A 20406-nucleotide genomic window follows, 5' to 3' on the forward strand; every position below is an offset into this window, starting at 1 on the left:
CTGCCAACTCCAACATCCACTGTGGTCCTCCTTCCTTCCCAAGAAACTGTCCGCCCATCAATCCACCCCTACTCCAAGCTGAAAAGCCACCAACTGCCACCTTAAGAAAACCATGACACAGCATGGTAGCGATGACAAGCATGTGCTTGTCAGTCCTAGCTGTTGAAGAGGCTGAGACAAGAAGAGGTCGAGTTCCAGGCCCTCCTGGAGCTAGTGGTACCATCTAAATCTCCACACACACACACACACACACACACACACACACACACACCAGTGTAGTGAAGAGGTCGAGTTCCAGGCCCTCCTGGAGCTAGTGGTACCATCTAAATCTACACACACACACACACACACACACACACACACACACACACACACACCAGTGTAGTGAAGAGGTCGAGTTCCAGGCCCTCCTGGAGCTAGTGGTACCATCTAAATCTCACACACACACACACACACACCAGTGTAGTGAAGAGGTAGGGTACTTGCCAAACACGTTTACTCAGCACTAGAAAAAAAAAATTAAACAGTCCACACAGTTAACAAAGTATAAAATGATGTAATTGTTGATACGACAAAGGTTAACAATCACTTATCCATGAACGTAGCACCCAGATTGCAAGTGTGGGTTGTTTGCGTTTGTTTTAATGATAGAATCTAGCAGGAGATATAGAGATGGCTCAGCAGTTCAGAGTGCATACTGCTCTTGCAGAGGACCCAAGTTTAGTGCCCAGTACTCAGGTTGGGTGGCTCACAATTACTTAGAAATCAGTTCCAGAGGATCAGACGCCCTCTTCTGGCCTCCACTGCAACTGCACTCAGGTGCACATATCTGCCCTCACATAGACATCTAATTTAAAAAATAAAAATCTTTAAAAAGAAAAAAAGAGGCCAGGTATGGTGGCCCACGCCTTTAACCCACATTCCAGAGGCAGAGGCAGGGCGGATCTCTATGAGTTCAAGACCAACCATGATCAACACAGTGACTTCCAGGCCAGCCAAGGCCACACAGTAAGAAGACCCTGCCTCAAAAAGATAAAACAGGGTCTTATGTAATCCTTCCTGGCCTGGAACTCAAGATCAAACTAGCCTTGAACTTGCAATAAGCATCCTACCTTTGCCTCCAGAGTGCTGGGATTATCGGCATGCGCCACCACTACCCTGCCAACAGTCATTTTCTCTGCTGCTTTGAGACAGGGTCTCATGTAAACCAGGGTGACCTTGGCTAACTTCAAAGTTAAGGAATTCCTTGAACTCCTTGATCTTCCCGCTTCCACCTGCCAACCAAGAATGTTTCCTACAGCAAACTATTTAGCAGCCATGGAGGAAAGGTGTTTCTTAGGGTCTCCAAATACACAGTACGTGCTTACTGTGTGCCCATAGAATAAAAATAACTTGAAACGATCAATCACCTTTTGTTCGTGTGTTTTGTTTCACTGATATGGTTGGTGTCTTGCTATTGTGGCCCCATCTAGCCTAGAACTGGGTATGTAAACCTGTCTGGCTTTTTTTTTTTTTTTTTTTTGGAGACAGGGTTTTTCTGTGTAGCTTTGCGCCTTTCCTGGAACTCACTTGGTAGCCCAGGCTGGCCTTGAACTCACAGAGATCCGCCTGGCTCTGCCTCCCGAGTGCTGGGATTAAAGGCGTGCGCCACCACCGCCCGGCCCTGTCTGGCTTTAAACTTGCAGTGATCATCCTGCCTCAGCTTCCCGAGTCCTGGGATTACAGGCCTGTGCTACCTACCACTCAACTTCAATAACTCCAGCTGGATGTAAACAGAAAAAACAAGGTGATTCACAGAAAGTATGCTCACATTCCAGGAATCCGTCTAGTATGAAAGGTGATGTCCAGTACCTTCAGCCTGGGGTCACATGATTTCTTGTTCCCAAGATTATGTGTGCACACGCATAGGAGAATCTCGGCCAGTCTAACAGCAGATCAGGAGTCGTTTCTCTTCTGTCCAGTGGATGGAATATTTGGAGGTCACATGGTAAAATGTAGGCTGGGCTGATCCACTAGCAGGAATGGGGATGTGGGGGTAGAAAGTCTTAAGGCTGTGAACATGGCCCCTGATATCTGTGGCCACAAGCAAGTCATTTGACTGGAGATTCCACCTTTCCTTTGTGGACATGAAGAGGCATAAAACCGCAGAAGCCTGGGATATTAGGGATGGCGTCTCTTTAAGAGTGTCCCTATTATTTTACCTACTGCTTCTAAGTCTATTCTCAAGGGCTGCAGGAACTTCAGGTTCTGACTGGAAGATGGTGAGGGTCCAGAGACCCTCCCTCACAACCATCTTTGCCCAAAGAAGCTAGAGCATTAGGGGAGCCCTGTTTCCGCTGGATCTGGAGACCTGGGCTCCTTAGACCTCTGAGCTAGGGCCATGGGGCCTGAGGTCCTTCCTCTAGTTCAGGACTGCCTGGGGATCTGGCTGGATTTGGTGGCTTCTCTGGGCACTGAAGAAAACAGGGTAGAGGCAGTTGGGAGTCTTGGAACCAAGAAGGGCCTTGAGAAGGGCCTATGAAGGCAAGAAGTTGACAAGGGTCTCCAGGGCTCTCTAGGCCCTGTTTCAAGGGAGGTCATTCTCAGCAGCCAGGGATTCTGGGCACTGTGAGGACCCTCCCCCAGACCACCACAAACTACCTCCTCTCTCCTTTTTTATTTTTTCCCCAGTCATCTCCCCTTCAGGGGACGATACACCCAATCTTTGCTTGTCCCCTCAACTGTGCTGGATCCAGAAACCAAGGGGTAACAGTGGGACAAAGCTTCTACCTCGCGGGTCAGTTCTCGAAGCCTACGCCTCACATCTCGGGCATCATACACTATTCGGCCTGAGGAACGGCGCCGAGGTATTTCAGGGATATTCGCTGGACCCAGGAAGGCTGGTGAGGCAGGCTGGCACTGGGCTTGCTCACCCTCAGCACCTGCCCCTGGCCCCACCCCATTGTTTTTATGGCTCAAAGCCTCTGGGCTGGGAGGCGGAGGGTTCACAGTATACACATAGGCCTCTAGGCCCTGCTCTGACCGGATCTCTGTTTTGAGAGGCCTTCCCTCTACTGTTGGTTGGAAACGGATGGTCTGGGGAGGTTGCTCATCCTGAGTCCAGGGTTCCCAGATCTCCTGCAGGGGTTGGAAGCTTTCCCAGTCCTTAGGACCATCACAGTGGTGGGAGCAGACTGCCTGGTGCTGATGTGGAGGTCTCTCCTCATCAGTGTCAGGGGCCCAAGCTATTGGGCGGTGGGCACGGCGGGACTGGGAAGCTCTACGGCGGTGGCGACGAGTGGGTGGGGGGGTCACGGTCATCTTCACGGGGTCCATGGTGCATCGAAGATGGACTTCAGGGTAGGTCTGTTTCCTCGAGAGCTGGGTCTGCCTCCCAGGTGAGCGTAATTGAGTAGTTTCTGTGGATTAGGGAGAGGGAGGCTGTTGAAGAGGCTGGCTTCCACAGAGAGGTAAGGTGGGGCTCTGGGAGAGGAGCCGCTCCAGTCACTAAGGAACAGCTTAGGGTCGGGTGGGACAGAAGCCTGGTTTCTGCTCCTCCTAGGCCCCAACCTCTCGCCATTCTTACCTTTCTCACAAATGATATGGAATATTCGGTGTAAGATGATGCGGAGTCGGCTCCAGAGCTAGGTATAGGAGGACATGGTGACCACGAGTAAGTTCTTGTAACCAGGCCTGCCTCCCAGCCACCCCAGCCACCCCCTCCATCCCTGACCAGGGTCACCAAATTGATGCCAATGTTAATACAGATGATGAGACCCAACAGTATCAGAATGGAGTTTCCCACGTCCTGGCAGTTGTTGCTGTTGGGGTTTTGATATGAGTTCCACTCAGACCGTGACCGCTCAGCCATGGCCATGGCGGTCCCTAGGGCCACCAGGGCCCTTAGGCCCCCAGCCCACTAACCCTAGTGCCCAGTGACCTGCAAGCCTGCCCCAGAGGGGTCCTGAGAGTGACCGGGTCACAATGATGCTGAGGCTTTCCCTCATAATGTGCCAAGATGATACTCTCAAGGTGCTACGCCCAGGGTTGACCCTTCAGCCTTAGCCCAGACCTTGCAGGCCTCTCTTACAGTCAGCCTCCTGGAAGAACCCACTGACTCTAATCCATTGGGTATCTGCCCTCATCGGTTCCTCTTCTTTCTCAAACACCAGGCTCTAGACACTCCCCCTCCACACACACATCTCCTGATCTTGGCCTCTACATAGCCAGGAGTGACCTTGAACTCCCGATCCTGTCTCTACCTATCTACTGGGATTACAGTGCGCACCATGTCTAGCATTTTTTAAAAAATTATTTATTATGTATACAGTGTTCTGCCTGCATGTATACCTGCATGACAGAGGAGGGCACCAGATCTCATTACAGATGGTTGTGAGCCACCATGTGGTTGCTGAGAATTGAACTTAGGACCTCTGGAAGAACAGCCAGTGCTTTTAACCTCCAAGCCATCTCTCCAGTTCAGCATTTTCTTTCTTTTTTAAAGACATGTAGTGCAGGCTGGTCTTGAGTTCATGATCCCTCAGCAACACCTGCCTGGATGCTATGATTGCAAGTGTTTGTAACTATTTGACCATCCTGTCTTTACCTCAGCCATCCATTCCCGTCATTATGGCAACCCTACTCTTGCTATTTCCCCTCAGACCTCAAGAGTTTCCTGAAAAGGGGCACTACTTCCTACCACCTTCCAACAGACACAACCAGGGCTGGGTACCCTCCCTCACCACCTTCTAACATAACAGCAGACACACCAACAGTTAAACTTTTTATATTTACAATATTCTCTTCATCTTTTGCCAGGTTTAAAAATGTGTACAGAGCCGCAAAGGATTGGGGTGGGGACATGGGATTGTTTGGAAAGGGGCTGGGCATTGGAGTCCGTGGCTGTATCATGGGGTCCCCCAGCCCCCCCTCACACCCCAGCTCTGAGGAATCCACTTAGAGGGCTCAGGGCCCAGGTTGATAGCATTTGGAAGGCATGGCTGTTCCAAGAATTGCTAGACCAGGCAGGGGAATGGGCCAGAAAAGAACTTCGTTTCCATGGGTGAAAGGCAGGAAAAGGACAGGGGACTCAAGACCAAGGATTCTGGATCTGGGCGTCAGTAGAAGACAGCACCCCACCCCTCTACAAGTTTGGCACTAACATCCCACAGAAAGCCACACAATACATGAGGATTCGGTCACACCTCCACCGGTGTCCCTTAAAACCTTTCCTGATTCTTGTCCCCAGAGGTCCAAACACAAAGACCTCTGGGCAGCTGCTTCCCACATTTCCTTTCAAAATCTTCCTGCTGGTGTCTGCCCAAGCCCTGTCCTCCACGGCCCCCTCCATCTGCTCCTCGGTACAGCTGACCTCATTCTCCCCAACCTGTCCGTGTAACCTTTTTCCCTGTCTCCTCCCCTCCCCCTTCTGTGGCTCCTTTCCTTCAGCTCAGCCAATCAGGAAGGGGAAGCAGGTCAAAGAGGGTGAAGGGAGCAGGCTGGTCTGACCCTGAGATGGGGAAGAGCGTGGAAGGGGCCAGCGATGGAGAATGAGGAACAAAGGCGGATACAGAGAAATGACATGGGGATGAGGCACGAGGGGTGGGGACTTAGCTGCCACCTGTCCTTGGCATTTCCCTTCCCTGGACTAGGACTTAGGGGATCCTTGGCACATTTTTGAGTCTCCCAACCCCACTAACCAGTTTGGCACGGATGAGCAATGATCTCAAGGACTGAGGGAAAGCTGTCCTCAGGCCCCGTGAGGGCTTAGGTCAAACATGCATGGCTTCTTGTGTGACATGTGCCATGCCCCCACATTCTCCCACCTCAGCATCTCCCTTCAAGTGTGTACTTCCCCGTGGCGTCTGTCAGTCTGAAGTCTGTTCCCACCTGCTATATCAGGAGGAACTGTGTGCTGGGCCTGAGGTGCGGGGGGATGCAGGGAAGTGTTGGGAAGAGCGGGACCCTCTGCCTGGGAAACACACATCCACATGCAAGAACATGTTTCCATTCAGTGAAATGTGTCCTGGACCATGGGCAGGTAAGTTTCCAGGCAGTCCTGGGATGCACAGATCTCCTCCCTTTCCTCTAGCAGGAAATCTGTGTTGTCTGTGGAAGGCGGGGGGGCCTCCAGGGAGAACATGCTTCACCTGACTTGTGCCATGGGGGAGAAACATGCTTTTCAGGGTGGAGGGGGAGTGGGGTCCAGGGGGCCTGTGATTTCCTTGCTGTTCCCCAGGCATCACCCTGTATAGTCTGGTGTGGCCAAGGGTCACTGTATGTGAACACATCACTTCCAGGGTCTCCAGGGGGTGGGAGGGGGAGAAGGCAAAGGTATGAGGGAACAGGATTCTGGGGTACAAATCTCCGCAGAAATTCTTTGAGGGGGCCAACATGTGTCCAGGGCGGCAAAAAACAAAACAAAACAAAACACCTCACCCTGCACATGGGAAAACACCCCCTCACGAGGAAAGCAACCTTCACGTGGGAAAAAAGACTTCCACATTTCCACACACCGAAGACTGGTGTCCCAACGGAGGGCAAAGACACCCCCAGGTGTTCAAAGGCCCAGGTCCAGAGAAGAGAATGGGGTTCTCTGCTTGGGAAAAACTTGCATCCCAGTGAGGAATCCCATGTCCACCTTAACGCTGCTCCACGGCGTCTGACAAATCCACAGGGGAAAAGCCCGGTGCCAAGTCCTCCTCCCTGCCTTCAAGTGGCCTGGGCTGGGGAGGGTTAGGGAGGCAGACCTCCCCAAGCCGCGCCCTATACCCGCGTGGTGGAGTGGGGGTGGGGTAGCGTGTTGTTGTGGCTGGTAGCAGTAGGAGGGGGTGGTGGGAAGGGCCCAAAGGGATGGAGAGAAGGAGGTGGGGGCGGAGGTGGGGGCCCCAGGCCACTGGGCAGCAGGGTCAGGGCCCCCGGGGCCAAGAGAGGCACATCGTCCGGTGCCCGGCGTAAGGCCAGGGTGTAGTCGGGTGGGCAGGCGGGGCGCAGGGCCTCAGCAGGGTCCGCCCCGACACCACCACCCCGCTTCAGCTGCAGGGACACCAGCTCCTCCTCTGGAGGTAGCTCCCGGCCGGCAGTGGGAAGCAGGGGGCCCCCGCCGGGCACACCTGAGCCTGAGCCTCCGGGAGGGCTAAGCCGCCGGCACCGAAGCTCCTGCCGCCGGTCCCGCTTGTAGTAGAGGGCGGCGAAGGCAAGGATGTTGAGGAAGAGGAGGGAGGCTCCCACGGCCACAGTGACGCTTAACTCCGTGGAGTAGTCCCTCGAGTCACCAGGGAAGCGGTCATAGGCCCTTGGGCCTGGGTCAATATCGGACTCGGGCGGCAGGGTGGCGGGTGGGGGAGGCCGGCGGGTGCCCGAAGTGCCGGGACCGGGGGTGCGGGGTGGCCAGCGCGTGGCGTAGGGAGGCAGGCGGGTGGTGGTGGTGAAGAGCTCCGTGTGAAGGTTGTGCAGGTGGGGCACGAGCTCCAGCCAGAAGGCCACCTTGTTGGCACGGTAGTTGTCGCGCACGCGCGGCTTCAAGCCTATGTGCAGGTACTGCTTCTCCTTGCTGTTGAACTTGCTCCACACCACCTCCTCGAAGCGGTTGGGCTTGGTGTGGATGAACTTGGTGTCCTGTGGCACAGGCTGGTTGGGGTCACTGTGGGCACAGGAGGGCAAGGAGAGGAGTGAGGGTGAGGCTCCGGAGGAGGAGGGGGAGGAGGGGGAGGAGGAGGGGGAGGAGGGGGAGGAGGAGGAGGAGGAGGAGGAGGAAGAGGAGCAGAAGAGGAGGGGAGAAGGCAGAGACCGAGAGAGGGCTGAACATCTAGAGCTAGAAAAGCTTGGACATGGTGGTGCATGCCTACAATCTCAGCACTCGAGAGGGTTGGCCTGGGCTAAGTAGTGAGACCTTGTCAGAGAGGCAGAGACAGAGAGGAGAGACACACACAGAGACAGAGACAGAGAGACGGGGGAGAGGAGAGAGGAGACAGACAGACAGACAGTGGGGGGGGGAGACAGAGAGAGAGAGAGACAGACAGACGGTGGGGGGGGGAGAGGAGACACAGAGAGAGAGAGAGAGAGACAGACAGACAGACAGACAGACAGGTGGGCAAACCAAAAATTATGAAGACAGACCGCAGAGACAGAGATGAAGTTAGAAGAGTTAGCCAGCAACAGAGAGCTCAGACGGACAGACAGACAGAAATAGAGAGACAAAGGCCCATGAGAGACAGCCAGGGGACAGGAAGACAGTGCTGGTGAGAGCAGCCCAGAGACAAAAACCAAAGCGGGCAAAGAAGAAGTCAGTGGACTTCAGGAAAGGACAGACAGACGCAGTGACAGACAGACGCAGTGACAGACAGATGACAGAAACCCAAACCCTCTACACTCAGATGCAGACCAAGGTGGTCAGCCAGCAGCCCCGACAAAGTCACCCAGAAAGTCCACCCCAGAAAAGACGGGGCCCTTCCTAATGCCAGTGAGTCCCCGACCCTCAGTGCCTGAATACGAATGCAGTTTGTCTCAGGAGAGCAAGGCAAGGTAAGAGCCAGTGTCTTCCTAGAGGCATGGTGGCTGTGTGAGGCGAGGTGGGAAGGAGAAGCCGCCGGGGAAGGCAAGGGGACCTCAGCCTACAGGGGTGTCCCACCCAGCCCCACTGGGCCCTCTGGCCCTCACCCCGTCTTGGCGAAGTTGGTCCAGTAGGTCATGACCACCGCGCTGAGCATGACATCATTCTTGGAGAAGTTGCAGGGGAAGAGATCGGTGGCGCCTACCATGGGTACCCCAAAGACGTAGGGCAGCTCATCCCCGTGTGCTGCATCAGCCCACTCTGGCCGGCCCTCAGCCTGGCAGTGGTGGTAAAAGGTGTAGAAGTAGACAGGGGATTGGTAGTCGGCATGCAGCTTGGCAGTGGCCACAGCTGGGGCTACCCACTGGTGGTCGGTAAAGAGCGCCAGCAGGGTCTTCCGCCGCATCTCGCCATTGTCCCGGTCAGCCCAGTCCGTATACATGAACTTAATGGTCTCCCGAAGCACGTCCTTGCCCTCCGGATACCCATACAAGTTGTCCACAAAGTTGGAGACAGTGAAGTCAAAGGCGCTGGCGGACACACCATCCTCACTCTCTGCGGAGTCCTCCACAAACTTGAGACCCTCTCCCTGGTTGACACCAATGAGCATGTCGTAGTTGAGGAATTCTCCCTGTTGCATGAGGATCTCGGGGTCATCGGGAACTACGTCGCCATCCACCACAGGCCCAAAGGCGATGTGGTAGCTGCGGAGAAGGGGGCAAGGTCTCATCATCCAGTTCTGGCCTCCTCTGGACCCATGGCCTCCTAAGTCATACACAGGTGCTCCCCTCTGCCTAGAAGACTCTTCTCCATGACTGGAAAACTCTTAAGAGTCCTTCATGGCATTTTGACTTCTCTGGATATCCACCTAAAGCATTCTGTGAAACCCTGTGCTTGAGCTATGTGATGTGGTGACCTTCACTTGAGGGAGGCTGCTAAGGGACAGCCACTAGGGGGGTCTGGAGCCCCGTTTCTCCTTGCCCACTACAATGTCCCCAGGAACTTCTCACCGCCATCTCCTCAGAACCAGCTAGGAGCGTACAGACCTGGACCCAGCCCTCTCCCGCCCCCATACCGGGCAGGCTGCACATCCTGGTCCACAAGCTCCCTGGAAGGCTTCCGGCGTAGACACTCCACAGCCTCGGTGCTGTCCTCGCGGTCACAGCCCACTTTGGCTGCCAGCAGCCGCGTGTACTTGAGCGGCTGATAGTTGACAGACCAGCTGGAGATGGCGGTGCCACTCTGAGCAATGGCCTTCTGGAACAGTCCTGGTGGGACAGGCAGACCTCAGGCTCGACTGTACCGGCCCAAAAGGAGGAGGCTTGGTAGGGTCCAGGGAAAGGGAAGGCAGGGGAGGAGGCTGCTGGTACCTTCTGAATGGTGGGAGAGGATCAGCAGGTTGACGCAGGAGGCCCCCGCACCAGACCCAAAGATGGTGATCCGTTCAGGGTCACCTCCAAAGTGGGCAATGTTTTCACTGAGCCAGCGCAGGGCCTGGATCTGGTCCAGGAGCCCATAGTTGCCTTTTGCAGCCTGATCACCAGTGCTGAGAAAACCTAGGGGTGGAAGAAGGGGACTCCCTGGAGGTGTCACAGCGTCCTTACCCCCTCTGCAGGGAGCTCAATGCACTCAGTCTCTAAGGCTATTCTCGGGAGGACCGGGCCCACCAGGACTGCCTCCCAGACTTTGCCCCCCAAGAATTGGTTGCCCACCCTCACCGAGCACCCCAAGACGGTAGTTGAGCGTGGCTACGATGACATTGCCATAGGCAGCCAGGACTGAGCCGTCGAACATGTTCCCAGTGCCCTCCATGTAGGAGCCGCCATGTAGAAACAGCATCACTGGTTTCTTCCCAGAGTCCCGGATATCTGCGTGGGAAGGGGGTGGCAGGTGGGCCAGGAGATCGGGGACAAGGACACAGTCAGACCAGAAGCAGCACTTCAGAGCTCCCAGGCCTTCTGAGGACCAGCCTGGAGCTCAGGGGACTTGTCACTACCATCCCTGGCGGGGGGGCAAGACCGGATTCCCCTCCCTCCCTCCCCAGCTAACCCTAGAGGAAGGCCCCTCTTCATCATTGGCTAACATGACTCCAAGTACTTCACCAAATGTTGGGCACACTTTCCAAGAAGCCCAACAGAGGCCAAGGGTAGGAAGTGGCCCTCCTCGGGGCTTCTGCTGAAGCCAGGGACCCCTCCACACACACACCAAAACTCCTTCCTGCTCCTGGGAAGAGCGGACTAAGGCTGGGACTAGGGCTGGAGGTGCTGGGAGGGTCCTGGCATCTCCTCAGACTCAGGCTTGGGCCTCAGCTCCACATGGCACCCTAGTCTGTGGGTGAGGGGTGCCAGGCCCTAGGGTCCCTGGGGGCTTGGTCTCCTCCCCGCCCTAATTCCTTTCTAGGTCACCTCCCCAGTTACCATGGCAACCCCCAGCCTAATTACTGTGGCAGGAGGAGGCAGTGTGGGAAAGAGCCTGCTTAATGAAGTCAGAGTAGAGCTCTGACTCTTGGACTCCCCGCCCTCCAAACTGGCCTGTCCTGCACTGAAGCCCGCTTGCCATAGTCTAGAAGAATCTTCTCCATAGGTGCCCCATGTAGCAGGCCAGGAAGCTCTGAACTGGGCTAAGGAATGAAAATTCCTAGAGGGTGCGTGGCAGTTGGGAGGGCTTGTTGGGGTCCTCAAGACTCCGGCCTACTTGCCCGCTGCTACTCTGATTTCACTGAAGTCCCAAGGCTGGGGTCAACTCCAGCTCACTTGAACTCTTGTCATACTTGGTGGGCATGCTCAGTGGCAGAGTTCTTGTTTAACACCTGCCATGGAGCCAGGTTTGGGCCCCTACAGCTCATAGCCGGCACCTGTGCCAACACAGAAGGTCAACCTGCAAGTCACAGGGCATGCATGCCCTTTCCAAGCCTCCAGGCTGGCTTTCTGCCTCCTGCTCTGAGATCTTCTCTGAGTCTCTGGACTTCTGTGGCCAGAGTTCTCTCTGTGTCCACCCACATGAGCCCGCCACTGCTCCCGCCCTAACTTGACACAAGTCTCCGTCGCTCGGCGGGAGGTCTGGTGACAATGTCCTTCCTTCCAGGGTCCTGTCCTAAATGCTTTCATACTTGCCCACCCTCCCCCAAGCCCTCTCCCAGTGTGGGGGGAGGGAGTTAGAAAGGGAAGAGGCAGGAAGAGGGGCGGGGCAACAAGAATTCAAAACCAACAACAAAAACCAGGATCAAGAAAGAAGAAAGAAAGAAAAAACAACAACAAAAAAAAGCAAGAAGCTCTTGGGGCAGATTCAACAAGAAAAGAAAAAACAAAAAGCTCCATTTGGGAAAAAAAGAAAACAAGAAAAAAATTCTTTGCGTTATTTCAAAATTTTGTGGTGAAACTTCAAGATATTGGGCCCTGTTTTTAAAAATTTCCAAATTCTTTGATTTGTTTCAGATGTTTACTTTTTTTTTTTTTTAAATCTGGCAGGCTTTTGGCTAGAAATTGTAACAGGTTTCTGATGTTTTAATTAATGTCATTAATTTGTCCATTTTTTTCAAATATTATTTTGCTTCAAATTAAAACTTTTTTTTTCAAATGGTACATTTCACATGTTGCAAAACAGTCCAGATTTCTTTCAAACTCTCAACATTTTGTCCAATTTCTTTTCCCTGGCAATCCAATTCCTTCTCATTCTCCCACCTCACTTTCACCGTGGCTAGCTGTTCTCGCAGGTTAGCTAGTGGGTCCAACATTGTTCAAATTCTGTTTGAAGTTTTCATAGTTCTTTTTTCCAATTATTAAAATTTTTTCTTTTCTTTTTCATTTTTAGTTGGGAGAACGACTGAGGGGCCTTGAGGGCTATAGGGACATTTAGTTAGGGGTCAGGGCCATCAACGTCCTCTTCAAAGCAACCACATGCATCAGCGGGATTTTTAAATCTACCTGTGTCTGGCGGATTGAGCGTCGCCTCGTCACGTTTTTTTGTGAGCGGACCTAAGACCGGGAACACAAAACAGAGAAAAAAGGACAATTTTGTGGGGAAAGATGGGGGTCAGGGGAGGTGGTAGATGGGGAGGGGAGGAGAGAAAGCAGAAAAGGGGAGGGTGGGGAGAGGCAGAAAAAATAAGCCAAAAAAAGCAAAATTTGTTTGCAAGAAAAAGAAACCAAGAAAAGAGAAAAACGTTTCTATAACCCAATTTTCCCCTCCCCAGAAAAAGTCATGCCCCAAAGAAAAGGTGGGTTTGGGGGTGGGGTGCCTGAGTGGGCTGAGGCTCTCTTGAGACACAGGGACTTAACTGGAAAGGACTTGGCTTTTTGGTGTGTTTGCTACTTGCTGGAAATGAAATAGTGTTAGGGGGATGGGGTGAAGGGGAGCCCAGGGACACCAAGGCTGGCCTGCCCCCCAGGCCATCTTTCACGCAGGCTCCTTTCAGGGCCAGCCTCGTGCTACGGGCTGCCCACCTCAGGCTGTAAGAGGAGGCTGCGCAGGAAGGACTCGCTTCCCTTTGCATCAGAGGGTAGGGTGGGCTGGGGGCAGACCACCCCGTAGCTCATTGCCTCCTGAAGCCCTCTGCTGCCGACTGAAGGGCTATGGGTAGATCAGCTAGGGCTGCCCACCTGCCCATCTACCCAGCCTCATTTCTCTTCCATCCACACTCACAGGCCTGGCTTCTTGTCCCAGTTCCCCAATGTGGGCAGAGCAGGGAAAGGGGTCATCAGGTCTTGCCCTCCACTCCAACTTATCCCTCCACACTCCCACCAACCTCCTCCCTTGCCCAGGCCTCTGCTCCTCCCCACCAAATTGTGATTTTTTTCCCCCATAGGATCACCAGCCCCACCCTAGGTCCACTGCTAAAGAGCCCTCCTCCCCCTTGGGATATTCATCTGCCAACAGCATATAGGAAACAGTGCTTGGGCCAGTCTGATACATAAAGTAGGTGTTGGCTGGGAGACAAAATGGTCCTAACATCAGGAAAAGTCCCAGACCGCCCAGAGCCCGGTGTCAGACTGTTCTGGATTTGGGGGTTAGTCAGGGGAGCACTGGATCTGAACAGTCTCAGGGAGTTCCCCATGCTGACTGGCTTTCCCCAAAGCTCAAGGACGGATGGGTCAACAAGACTCAGGCTAGCACTAACCGACTAACTAAACGATGATCCACTTGTGAACAGGGCCTCTATTTGTGAGAGGACATGGGTAGGGATGAAGTCAGCAGGCTATTCATGACCGTGAAGCTATGAAGTGTGTGTGTGTGTGTATGTGTGTGTGTGTGTGTGTGTGTGTGTGTGTGTCTGTGCGCGCGCGTGTGAACCACTTCCTCCTGGAGCTGGTGTGAAGATTCAGTGAGAGCACCTGATGTATCAGGCCCCGTCAGGTCTGCAATATGCAAAGGCTAAAAATACAGAAGGTGTGGGAATGAGTGGTGCGGAGGCAGGGGAGAGACAATTTGTGTGGCGATGGAGTGGACAGTCCAGCGGTGAGAAGTGTTAGATGTTTCACACGGGAGTGATGAGAAAGCTCCCAAGAGGGAGCCATGAGTGGAAAATGTGGGTGGTATTGATCATGGCGGCTCATGCCTGTAAACCCAGCACTCAGGTTAAAGCAAGAAGACTATCAAAAGTTTAAGGCTAGCCTGGGCTTCATAGTTCTAGGCAAGTTTAGAAGTTTAGGTTACAAGAGTGAGACCCTGTCTTAAAAAACCACACACATGCATGGGCGTGCGCTCTCTCTCTCTCTCTCTCTCTCACACACACACACACACACACACACACACACACACACACAGAGAGAGAGAGAGAGAGAGAGAGAGAGAGAGAGAGAGAGAGAGAGACAGAGACAGAGACAGACAGAGACAAAGACAGAGACAGACAGAGAGCAATGGAGAGTCAATGAATCGTAGTGTTGCGGGGCATCTGTGGGCGATATTAAGGTGAAGGATTCCTAAGTGAAAGGGCAGAAAAATCTTGTGGCGGGGTTGTCAGAAGTCATGGTTTTACATGGGGAGGGGAGTTCGCTAGTCAGCAGGGCTGGAATGAGGGGCAGGAGTTGGTCCATATGAACAAGATGAGGATGGAAATGGACAGGTTAAGGCATATGAGTCATTCTGTGATTGGCAGGAGAGGAATCTTGGTGCAAGGTACAAGCTGTTAGTACTGGACCTTTCAGAAGGGTGAACTCCAACAGGAGATGGAGTAAACGAAGTGTTGAGGATGCTGTCGACACCTCTCAAGAAGTCTGTGTGCAGGGTATATGGGTATAAAATGCACATGTGGGCATGACCAGAGCACACAATTTGCATCCAGGGATACTGGAAAGTTGGAGTCTGTGTGAGTAATGGGAATACCATTTCAGGGAAGTACTGGGCATGTGTACTCTGTGAAGGGGTTGGGAGCTGTAACTTTTAAGATATTGGAACACACGGTCAACTAGGCAAATGATCATTTGGAGCAGTTTGAGATTCAGTTACTGCAGAACTTTAGTACACAATGCGGATGTATGGGGTTCTTTAGGGGCTCCTATTGCCGGGCCTGAATGTAAAGTTACTAGAAACAGTAGCTGGAGGAAGCGGAGTCTGCTCTGTGAAGGTGTTGAAATGTTTTGGAATGGTGAGATTGTATGTCAGAAGGGTAATGTGGGGGCTGTTTGTGATGCTGTCGTCCCCCCCCCCTTTGGTAGCTGGGATCTGTTGCAGACCGTAGAAGAGGTTCTGATTAATCTTGGTGTGCAGAAGGTTGGTGAGTGGAAAGCTATCTGGGAGCAAGTGCTGGGGTACAGAGCTGTCATACAGTGAACAGGAATTCATTCACAAGAACAGCATCTCAGCCCCAAGGAAAATGTTCTGATGGGTTGTTGTGCTGTGCGTGGACGGGCGTGAGTGGAGGAAGCTTCCCTGACCCTTTGTGTGCAGGGATTTCTGAGGACAGAAATCTCCCAGAAGAAGTCACTGAGTACCCCTCACAAGGACTCTCAACTCAGATAAAGGACTGATAGGTGTCATATGATAGAGAGAAGTCAGGGCAGGTGGGCCTGAGGATGGGGCTCTACGTGGTATGGCTGGAAGTAAAATGTGGATGTAGTTAAGTGGGAGAAGGCAGGAGGTAGAGGTACGGCTGGAGTGACTGAGCCAGCCATGGAGAGACATCCATCACCTGAACACCAGCCATCAACATTAAGTATCTGACAGTGTGCCTCTTTAGGGAGAAGATGGGTGAGCCTGACCTAATGCCAGCTACCCTTCCTTCTGGGGCACAAAGAGTTTCTGCTGTGGAAGAGGCTGTTTATGGGATGCTCCTAGGACTGCCTGAGAAGCAGGCACCCTTACCTGGGAGATGCGCGGAGGCTTGCAGGGGCATACCGCCCCTCATTGCCCATTAAGGCACAGCTTAGGGGCAGGAGTCGGTCCTGTGCTTGAGGGTCTGCGTGTGCGTTTGTGGGCTGTGTCCACAGGGTGCCCGGCCTTGTGCCCGTGCCCTTACCGTCCTCAGTGGGCACGTAGAGGTTGAGGTACAGGCAGTCCTCGCTCTGGTTCTGCACGTAGGTGGCGGCCGCCTCCAAGTTGTCGGTGAACCACACAGGCAGCATGATGGCCGGCAGGGCCCCGTGCAGGTTCTGCGGGCAGGCGGGCGGCAGGGTGGTGGCGTTGCGCACGCCGGGCCACGAGGCCGGTGCCTCCGGCGGCTGGAAGCGGCGGGCGCCCAAGGGCGGCGTGGCGTAGGGCACGCCCAAGAACTGCACGACCGGACCCAGGATCTCGTTGTTGAGCTCGCGCCGCACGCCGCGCACTCGCCCGTAGGCTGTGTTCACTACCGGGAAGCGCTCCTCCCCGAGGCTGCCGAGGCCCAGGCCCGGGCCGCCCGGGGCGCCGCCGCCGCCGCCGCCGCCGCCGCCGCCGGGACCCCCTCCTCCCCGTTGAGCCCCAGCCAGCCCCACCAGACACAACGCCAGGAGCCACATGCTGATTGGGGGACCCCCCCTCCCTCCCCTGACCCCCCCCTCGGAGAGAGAGAGAAGGGGGGGAGAGGGAGGGAGGCCCCCCTCGCCCCAGGAGGGAGGAGGGGGCGGGGAAAGGAAGGAGGAGGGGGACGGGTAGGGACCTGGGTTAGAAGGGACAGAAGAGGAGTCTGTTCCTCTCCATGGAGGGGGTGAGGGGTGGGGAAGGGCAAGAAGGTAGGAGGAGGTGCAGGCAGGCCCGACCTGCCCGGTGACCGGTGACAGGGGAGGACAGGGGACCCGGATAGGGTGTGCGAGATACAGACAGACAAACAGACAGAAAAATACAGAGAGGTGGAGGAAGGGAAGGGAGGACAGGAAGGACGGGGAAACAAGAGACAAGTGGTTAGTGGCTTGAATTTCAGATCAAGTTGCCCCTTTCTCCCACCCACAGACCCCCCAACACCTCTCCCCTCCCCACAACTGCCCTCTTCCCCTCCGCAGCGACCCAAGTTTGGGGTGGAGTCAGATGTGGTAAATGTCCAGGGCAGGGGCAGAGAAGGGAACTTCCCGGACTCAAGGGTGCCCCTTTTCTGCCTCTATCCCTCCCAGACAGGCTCCCCCTAGGGACACAGGAGTTCCAGTCCCCACTTCCCTGGGAGACAATGAGACAGACAAGGAAGAGAAAATAAAAATACCAAGTCATTAATTAGCAGGAAGTGGCGGGTTTGTTTATACGTGTTAATTACTCCTGAGCTGTAATTTCATGGCGCTGAACCCCCATCCCAGGCCAGACTCTGGGCCTTCTTGGACTACAAACCCCCGTGCCTCCTGTCCCCATCAATGTATATTCCCCAAGGATCTGTGCACTCGGGAAGCCCTGTCTTTCTCCTCAGGCCCTTCCATGTCTTCCCTTGGAAGTTGGGGTGCCCAGAGCCAGGGGTTAAAGTGAGGGGGGGATGCTGAAGGGGCAAATCCAGGGACAGATAGATGCATGATCCTGCAGCCGGTTGCTGGGCGACAGGATGCTGCCCCGCAATGTTACCTCGGCAACCGGCTGCAGCTTTAACCCTGGAGGGGGGTGGTCTAGAGGAAGAGGGGAAGGGGCTTGCTTGGTTTGAGGGTCCATTCGGGCCATGAGAGGGAAGGCAGAGGCATGAGTCAGAATGCTAGTTTCACCCAGTCTTAGCAGAGAGGAAGAAGTATATATGAGGGAAGGTAGTCTAGGAGAACAGAGAATCCTAAAAGAGATGCCCCCCCCCATCCCACTTAGCCAATCAGAGCCTAACCCTACTGACCAGGTCTGGGGGGGGGGGGAAGGGGGCTGTACTGAAGTGGGCTTCTCAAATAAGCCTGCTGACTTCCTCCTTCCTTAATCTCGAACAGCCTTAGACCCCACCTGGGGTTTCTCTGCACAGCATTTTGACCTCAGGTTTCTTCTCTTCCCATCCCTGCTGTTAGCCCTCCCTCCCCTTCCCCTTGCCAGCCTGGGTGCTCAGGCTGCAGGGGCAGGGCTAGGCAGAGGTAGACAGGGCAGACACCCAGGTCATTTCAGCAAGCCCCCCCCAGCACACACACCCCCCCCCCCCCAGCCTCCAGGGCTGTTTGCTGACGCCGGGTTTTTCAGAGCCAGGCGCCAGCCCGCGGGTGGCTCTCTGCAGGTGTCAATTTATTCCAGAGATGGGGACACAGGAGTCCTCACCACTCACACCCAGTCATGCCCTCCCCCCCCCTTTTCAGGTCCTTTTAGGCTTCTGTTCTCCCATCACCTGAGGGGGGTTTGGAGTTGACTCCCCCCCCTGCCCCCCCTCCACCCCGTCTCCTCTTCCTATGCCAGGCTGGGGTTTGCTGTCCCTCTCCCCAACATGGCCTGCCTCAGTCACCCCTTTCCCTTAAGGTACTTTGGGCCCCTTGCCTCCTCTCCTCCAACTAGCTTTTCTCTTCCCTCCCACTAGAGTCCTCCCCCCATCTTTCTCCCCTGTACTGGGTCTCTCTCTCGGAGCATCTTTTCTTGGCCTGAACCGGCTTGCTCCAGCTCTTGCCTCCAGTCTCTCATCCTTCGGTCTTTTCTCATTTGTCTCCTTGGTGTTTCTCACCGCTCTCTCCTCCAAATACCTCCTCTATTTTCTCCCTCAAGAGCTCTCTCTCTCTCTCTCCTTTCTCTATTTCTCTCTCTCCCCCATTTTCTCTCTCCATCTCTGTCTGCTACATCTTGCTCCCCCTTCTCCCGATTCCTCTGCCTTGCTCTTCCATTCCAGCCCAGGCCTGACTCCCCCAACCGGGGAGAGTTGAGGGACAGGGGCTCAGGCCGCAGCCCCCCCGCCTTCCTGCAGTGGGGAAAATGGCTTGGCCGGGAAGGGGAGAAGGAGGGGGAGGGGGAGATGGGAACACACGGGGTCTGTGGGCCCATTCAAAGGATCATTCATGGACTGGAGAGAGGCAGAGACAAAGAGACCAAGACGCAGAGACACGGCGAGAGCATCCCTAGGCGGAGACACGCAGACAGAGCAGGCTAGGGGAAACCAGGCGCAGGGAGGAATATGGGAAGAGGAAGACCCCAACGGACCGCCGCGCAGCCCCCTCCACCCAGCCTGGCTTAGCTCCTACCTGGATCAGCCCTGGGGCCGTGGTGCCTCCATCCAGGGCTCCGAGTGGGGGGCGGACGGGCTTCAGAAGGGGGGCGGCGGCCTCTGAGCCCCCGCGGCCCCGCAGGCCCAGCCCCCGCCTGCAGCGCCTCACCCGGCGGGGGAGGGGGATCGCCCCAGCCCCGGGGGGCGGGGCCGGGATCCAGTCGATCCCCAGGAAAAGGAAAGCTAGGGTATGGGGTCAGAGGGAGCTCAAGAACAGGGAACCCCGCAGTGGGGAAGGCTGAGCCAGGAGGGAGCAACGGGACAGGATTGGATTGGTGATCCACTGGCTCTCTGGGCCGGCTTCGAGGGACCAGGAGGCGGTCCAGGCGGAAGATCCTAAGGGATCGGGCGCTGGAGGAGGAGTCCACAGCAATCCCCAGGGGCCCGGGGCCCCGGAGCGCAGAATCCGCGGTGCAGGGGCAGGGATCCAGCCGGAATCCTCGGGGAGGGGGAGGGATCTAGTCGATCCCGAGGGCGGGCGGGAGAGGGAGATCCGGGGAGTCAGAAGAGGGCGGGGGCCGAGTCCGGAGCCTCGAGGCAGAGGTCGGCGCGGCTCCTAGGAAGGAAGGCAAGGGCTGGGGGAGGCTTTGGGGAATGCTCAGCAGCCAGGAGGCCCGGACTCCTGGCTCTGCGCGCCAGGGCCCGCCCGCCCTGCGTCCATCCCAACCCGAGAGTGATGATCCGCCGGCGGAGCAGCCGCAGCAGCCCCGCGCGTCACCGCGCGGCCGCCTCCCCCGCCCCCTGCCGAGAGAGCGGCGCACACCCCTCGCTCTCACTCGCCTGCCCACCCGCCCTCTAGAGTGTGGGGGGATTGAAGACAGTGAAGGGGGTGGGAGTGGACAGACGGACGGATGGACGTAGCGGGCTGGGGCAGGGTGAAGACATTTCCCCCCGGATCTCCCACCCTCGGGGCTCTCCGGGTCTAGCGAGGGGGAGAAGATCTGAAATACAGAGGGCAGGGCATCACACAAAAAGGCGGGGCCTCTAGGCACAGAGGAGGGGCCATTCGTGAAGTGGGAGGGGCTTAATGGCAATAGGTGGGGCTTAGACATCCGTGGGGCCGCCCCTTTTGAGGAGAGGGTCTGATTAGAAGCTGAACGGGAGGAGCCTGTGGGAAAAGGGGCGGGACTTTGTGTGGGGACCGATATCTTTGCAAATTAGCTGGAGGTGTGGGGTTGGGGTGTCGAAGAGGCGATCAACTTGGAAAGTGGGCCAATCCGTGACGCAAGTCCTTTAGTACCGCCCACAACTTCGCCTCTCACTGCTCCGCTCCTCCGCTCCTAATTGGTTCTAGTTTCTCCGCCCGCCAGACGTCTTCTCCACTCAGCAGAAGTTTTAC

General features: G+C 55.4%; 2 protein-coding genes across 3 annotated transcripts; both read right to left on the reverse strand.

Annotated features, from left to right (window-relative positions):
- Nucleotides 1–2641: 2641 nt before the first annotated feature.
- On the reverse strand, nucleotides 2642–3931 carry Spem1 (spermatid maturation 1). Its single transcript, XM_059269453.1, has 3 exons — nucleotides 3713–3931; nucleotides 3566–3623; nucleotides 2642–3398 (listed from the first exon to the last, which is right to left on the reverse strand). Exons 1-3 carry the CDS (start codon nucleotides 3854–3856, stop codon nucleotides 2671–2673), a joined length of 930 nt encoding a protein of 309 aa, XP_059125436.1. The 5' UTR covers nucleotides 3857–3931; the 3' UTR covers nucleotides 2642–2670.
- Nucleotides 3932–5544: 1613 nt separating this feature from the next.
- On the reverse strand, nucleotides 5545–19740 carry Nlgn2 (neuroligin 2). Of its 2 annotated transcripts, XM_059271000.1 has the most exons (8): nucleotides 19045–19740; nucleotides 15984–16701; nucleotides 12454–12504; nucleotides 10249–10398; nucleotides 9901–10086; nucleotides 9606–9798; nucleotides 8638–9234; nucleotides 5545–7621 (listed from the first exon to the last, which is right to left on the reverse strand). In XM_059271000.1, exons 2-8 carry the CDS (start codon nucleotides 16459–16461, stop codon nucleotides 6745–6747), a joined length of 2532 nt encoding a protein of 843 aa, XP_059126983.1. In that variant the 5' UTR covers nucleotides 16462–16701; nucleotides 19045–19740; the 3' UTR covers nucleotides 5545–6744. The 2 variants fall into 2 exon arrangements, with proteins under 2 accessions (XP_059126983.1, XP_059126984.1); XM_059271001.1 differs by lacking the exons at nucleotides 12454–12504; nucleotides 19045–19740 and having other exon boundaries at nucleotides 15984–16305.
- Between the last annotated feature and the right edge of the window lie 666 nt (nucleotides 19741–20406).

Source organism: Peromyscus eremicus, chromosome 8a, assembly GCF_949786415.1.
Source record: "Peromyscus eremicus chromosome 8a, PerEre_H2_v1, whole genome shotgun sequence".
Lineage (NCBI taxonomy): Eukaryota > Metazoa > Chordata > Mammalia > Rodentia > Cricetidae > Peromyscus > Peromyscus eremicus.

Coding starts and splice junctions, on each gene's coding strand:
- Spem1 (XM_059269453.1), bottom strand. CDS start 3,856: ATGGCCATGGCTGAGCGGTCACGGTCTGAGTGGAACTCATATCAAAAC. Junction 3,624..3,712: donor GCATCAATTTGGTGACCCTG/GTCAGGGATGGA, acceptor TCCTATACCTAG/CTCTGGAGCCGACTCCGCAT. Junction 3,399..3,565: donor CCATATCATTTGTGAGAAAG/GTAAGAATGGCG, acceptor CCTAATCCACAG/AAACTACTCAATTACGCTCA.
- Nlgn2 (XM_059271000.1), bottom strand. CDS start 16,461: ATGTGGCTCCTGGCGTTGTGTCTGGTGGGGCTGGCTGGGGCTCAACGG. Junction 9,799..9,900: donor CCTCTCCCACCATTCAGAAG/GTACCAGCAGCC, acceptor CTGTCCCACCAG/GACTGTTCCAGAAGGCCATT. Junction 7,622..8,637: donor ACCAACTTCGCCAAGACGGG/GTGAGGGCCAGA, acceptor CTGTGCCCACAG/TGACCCCAACCAGCCTGTGC.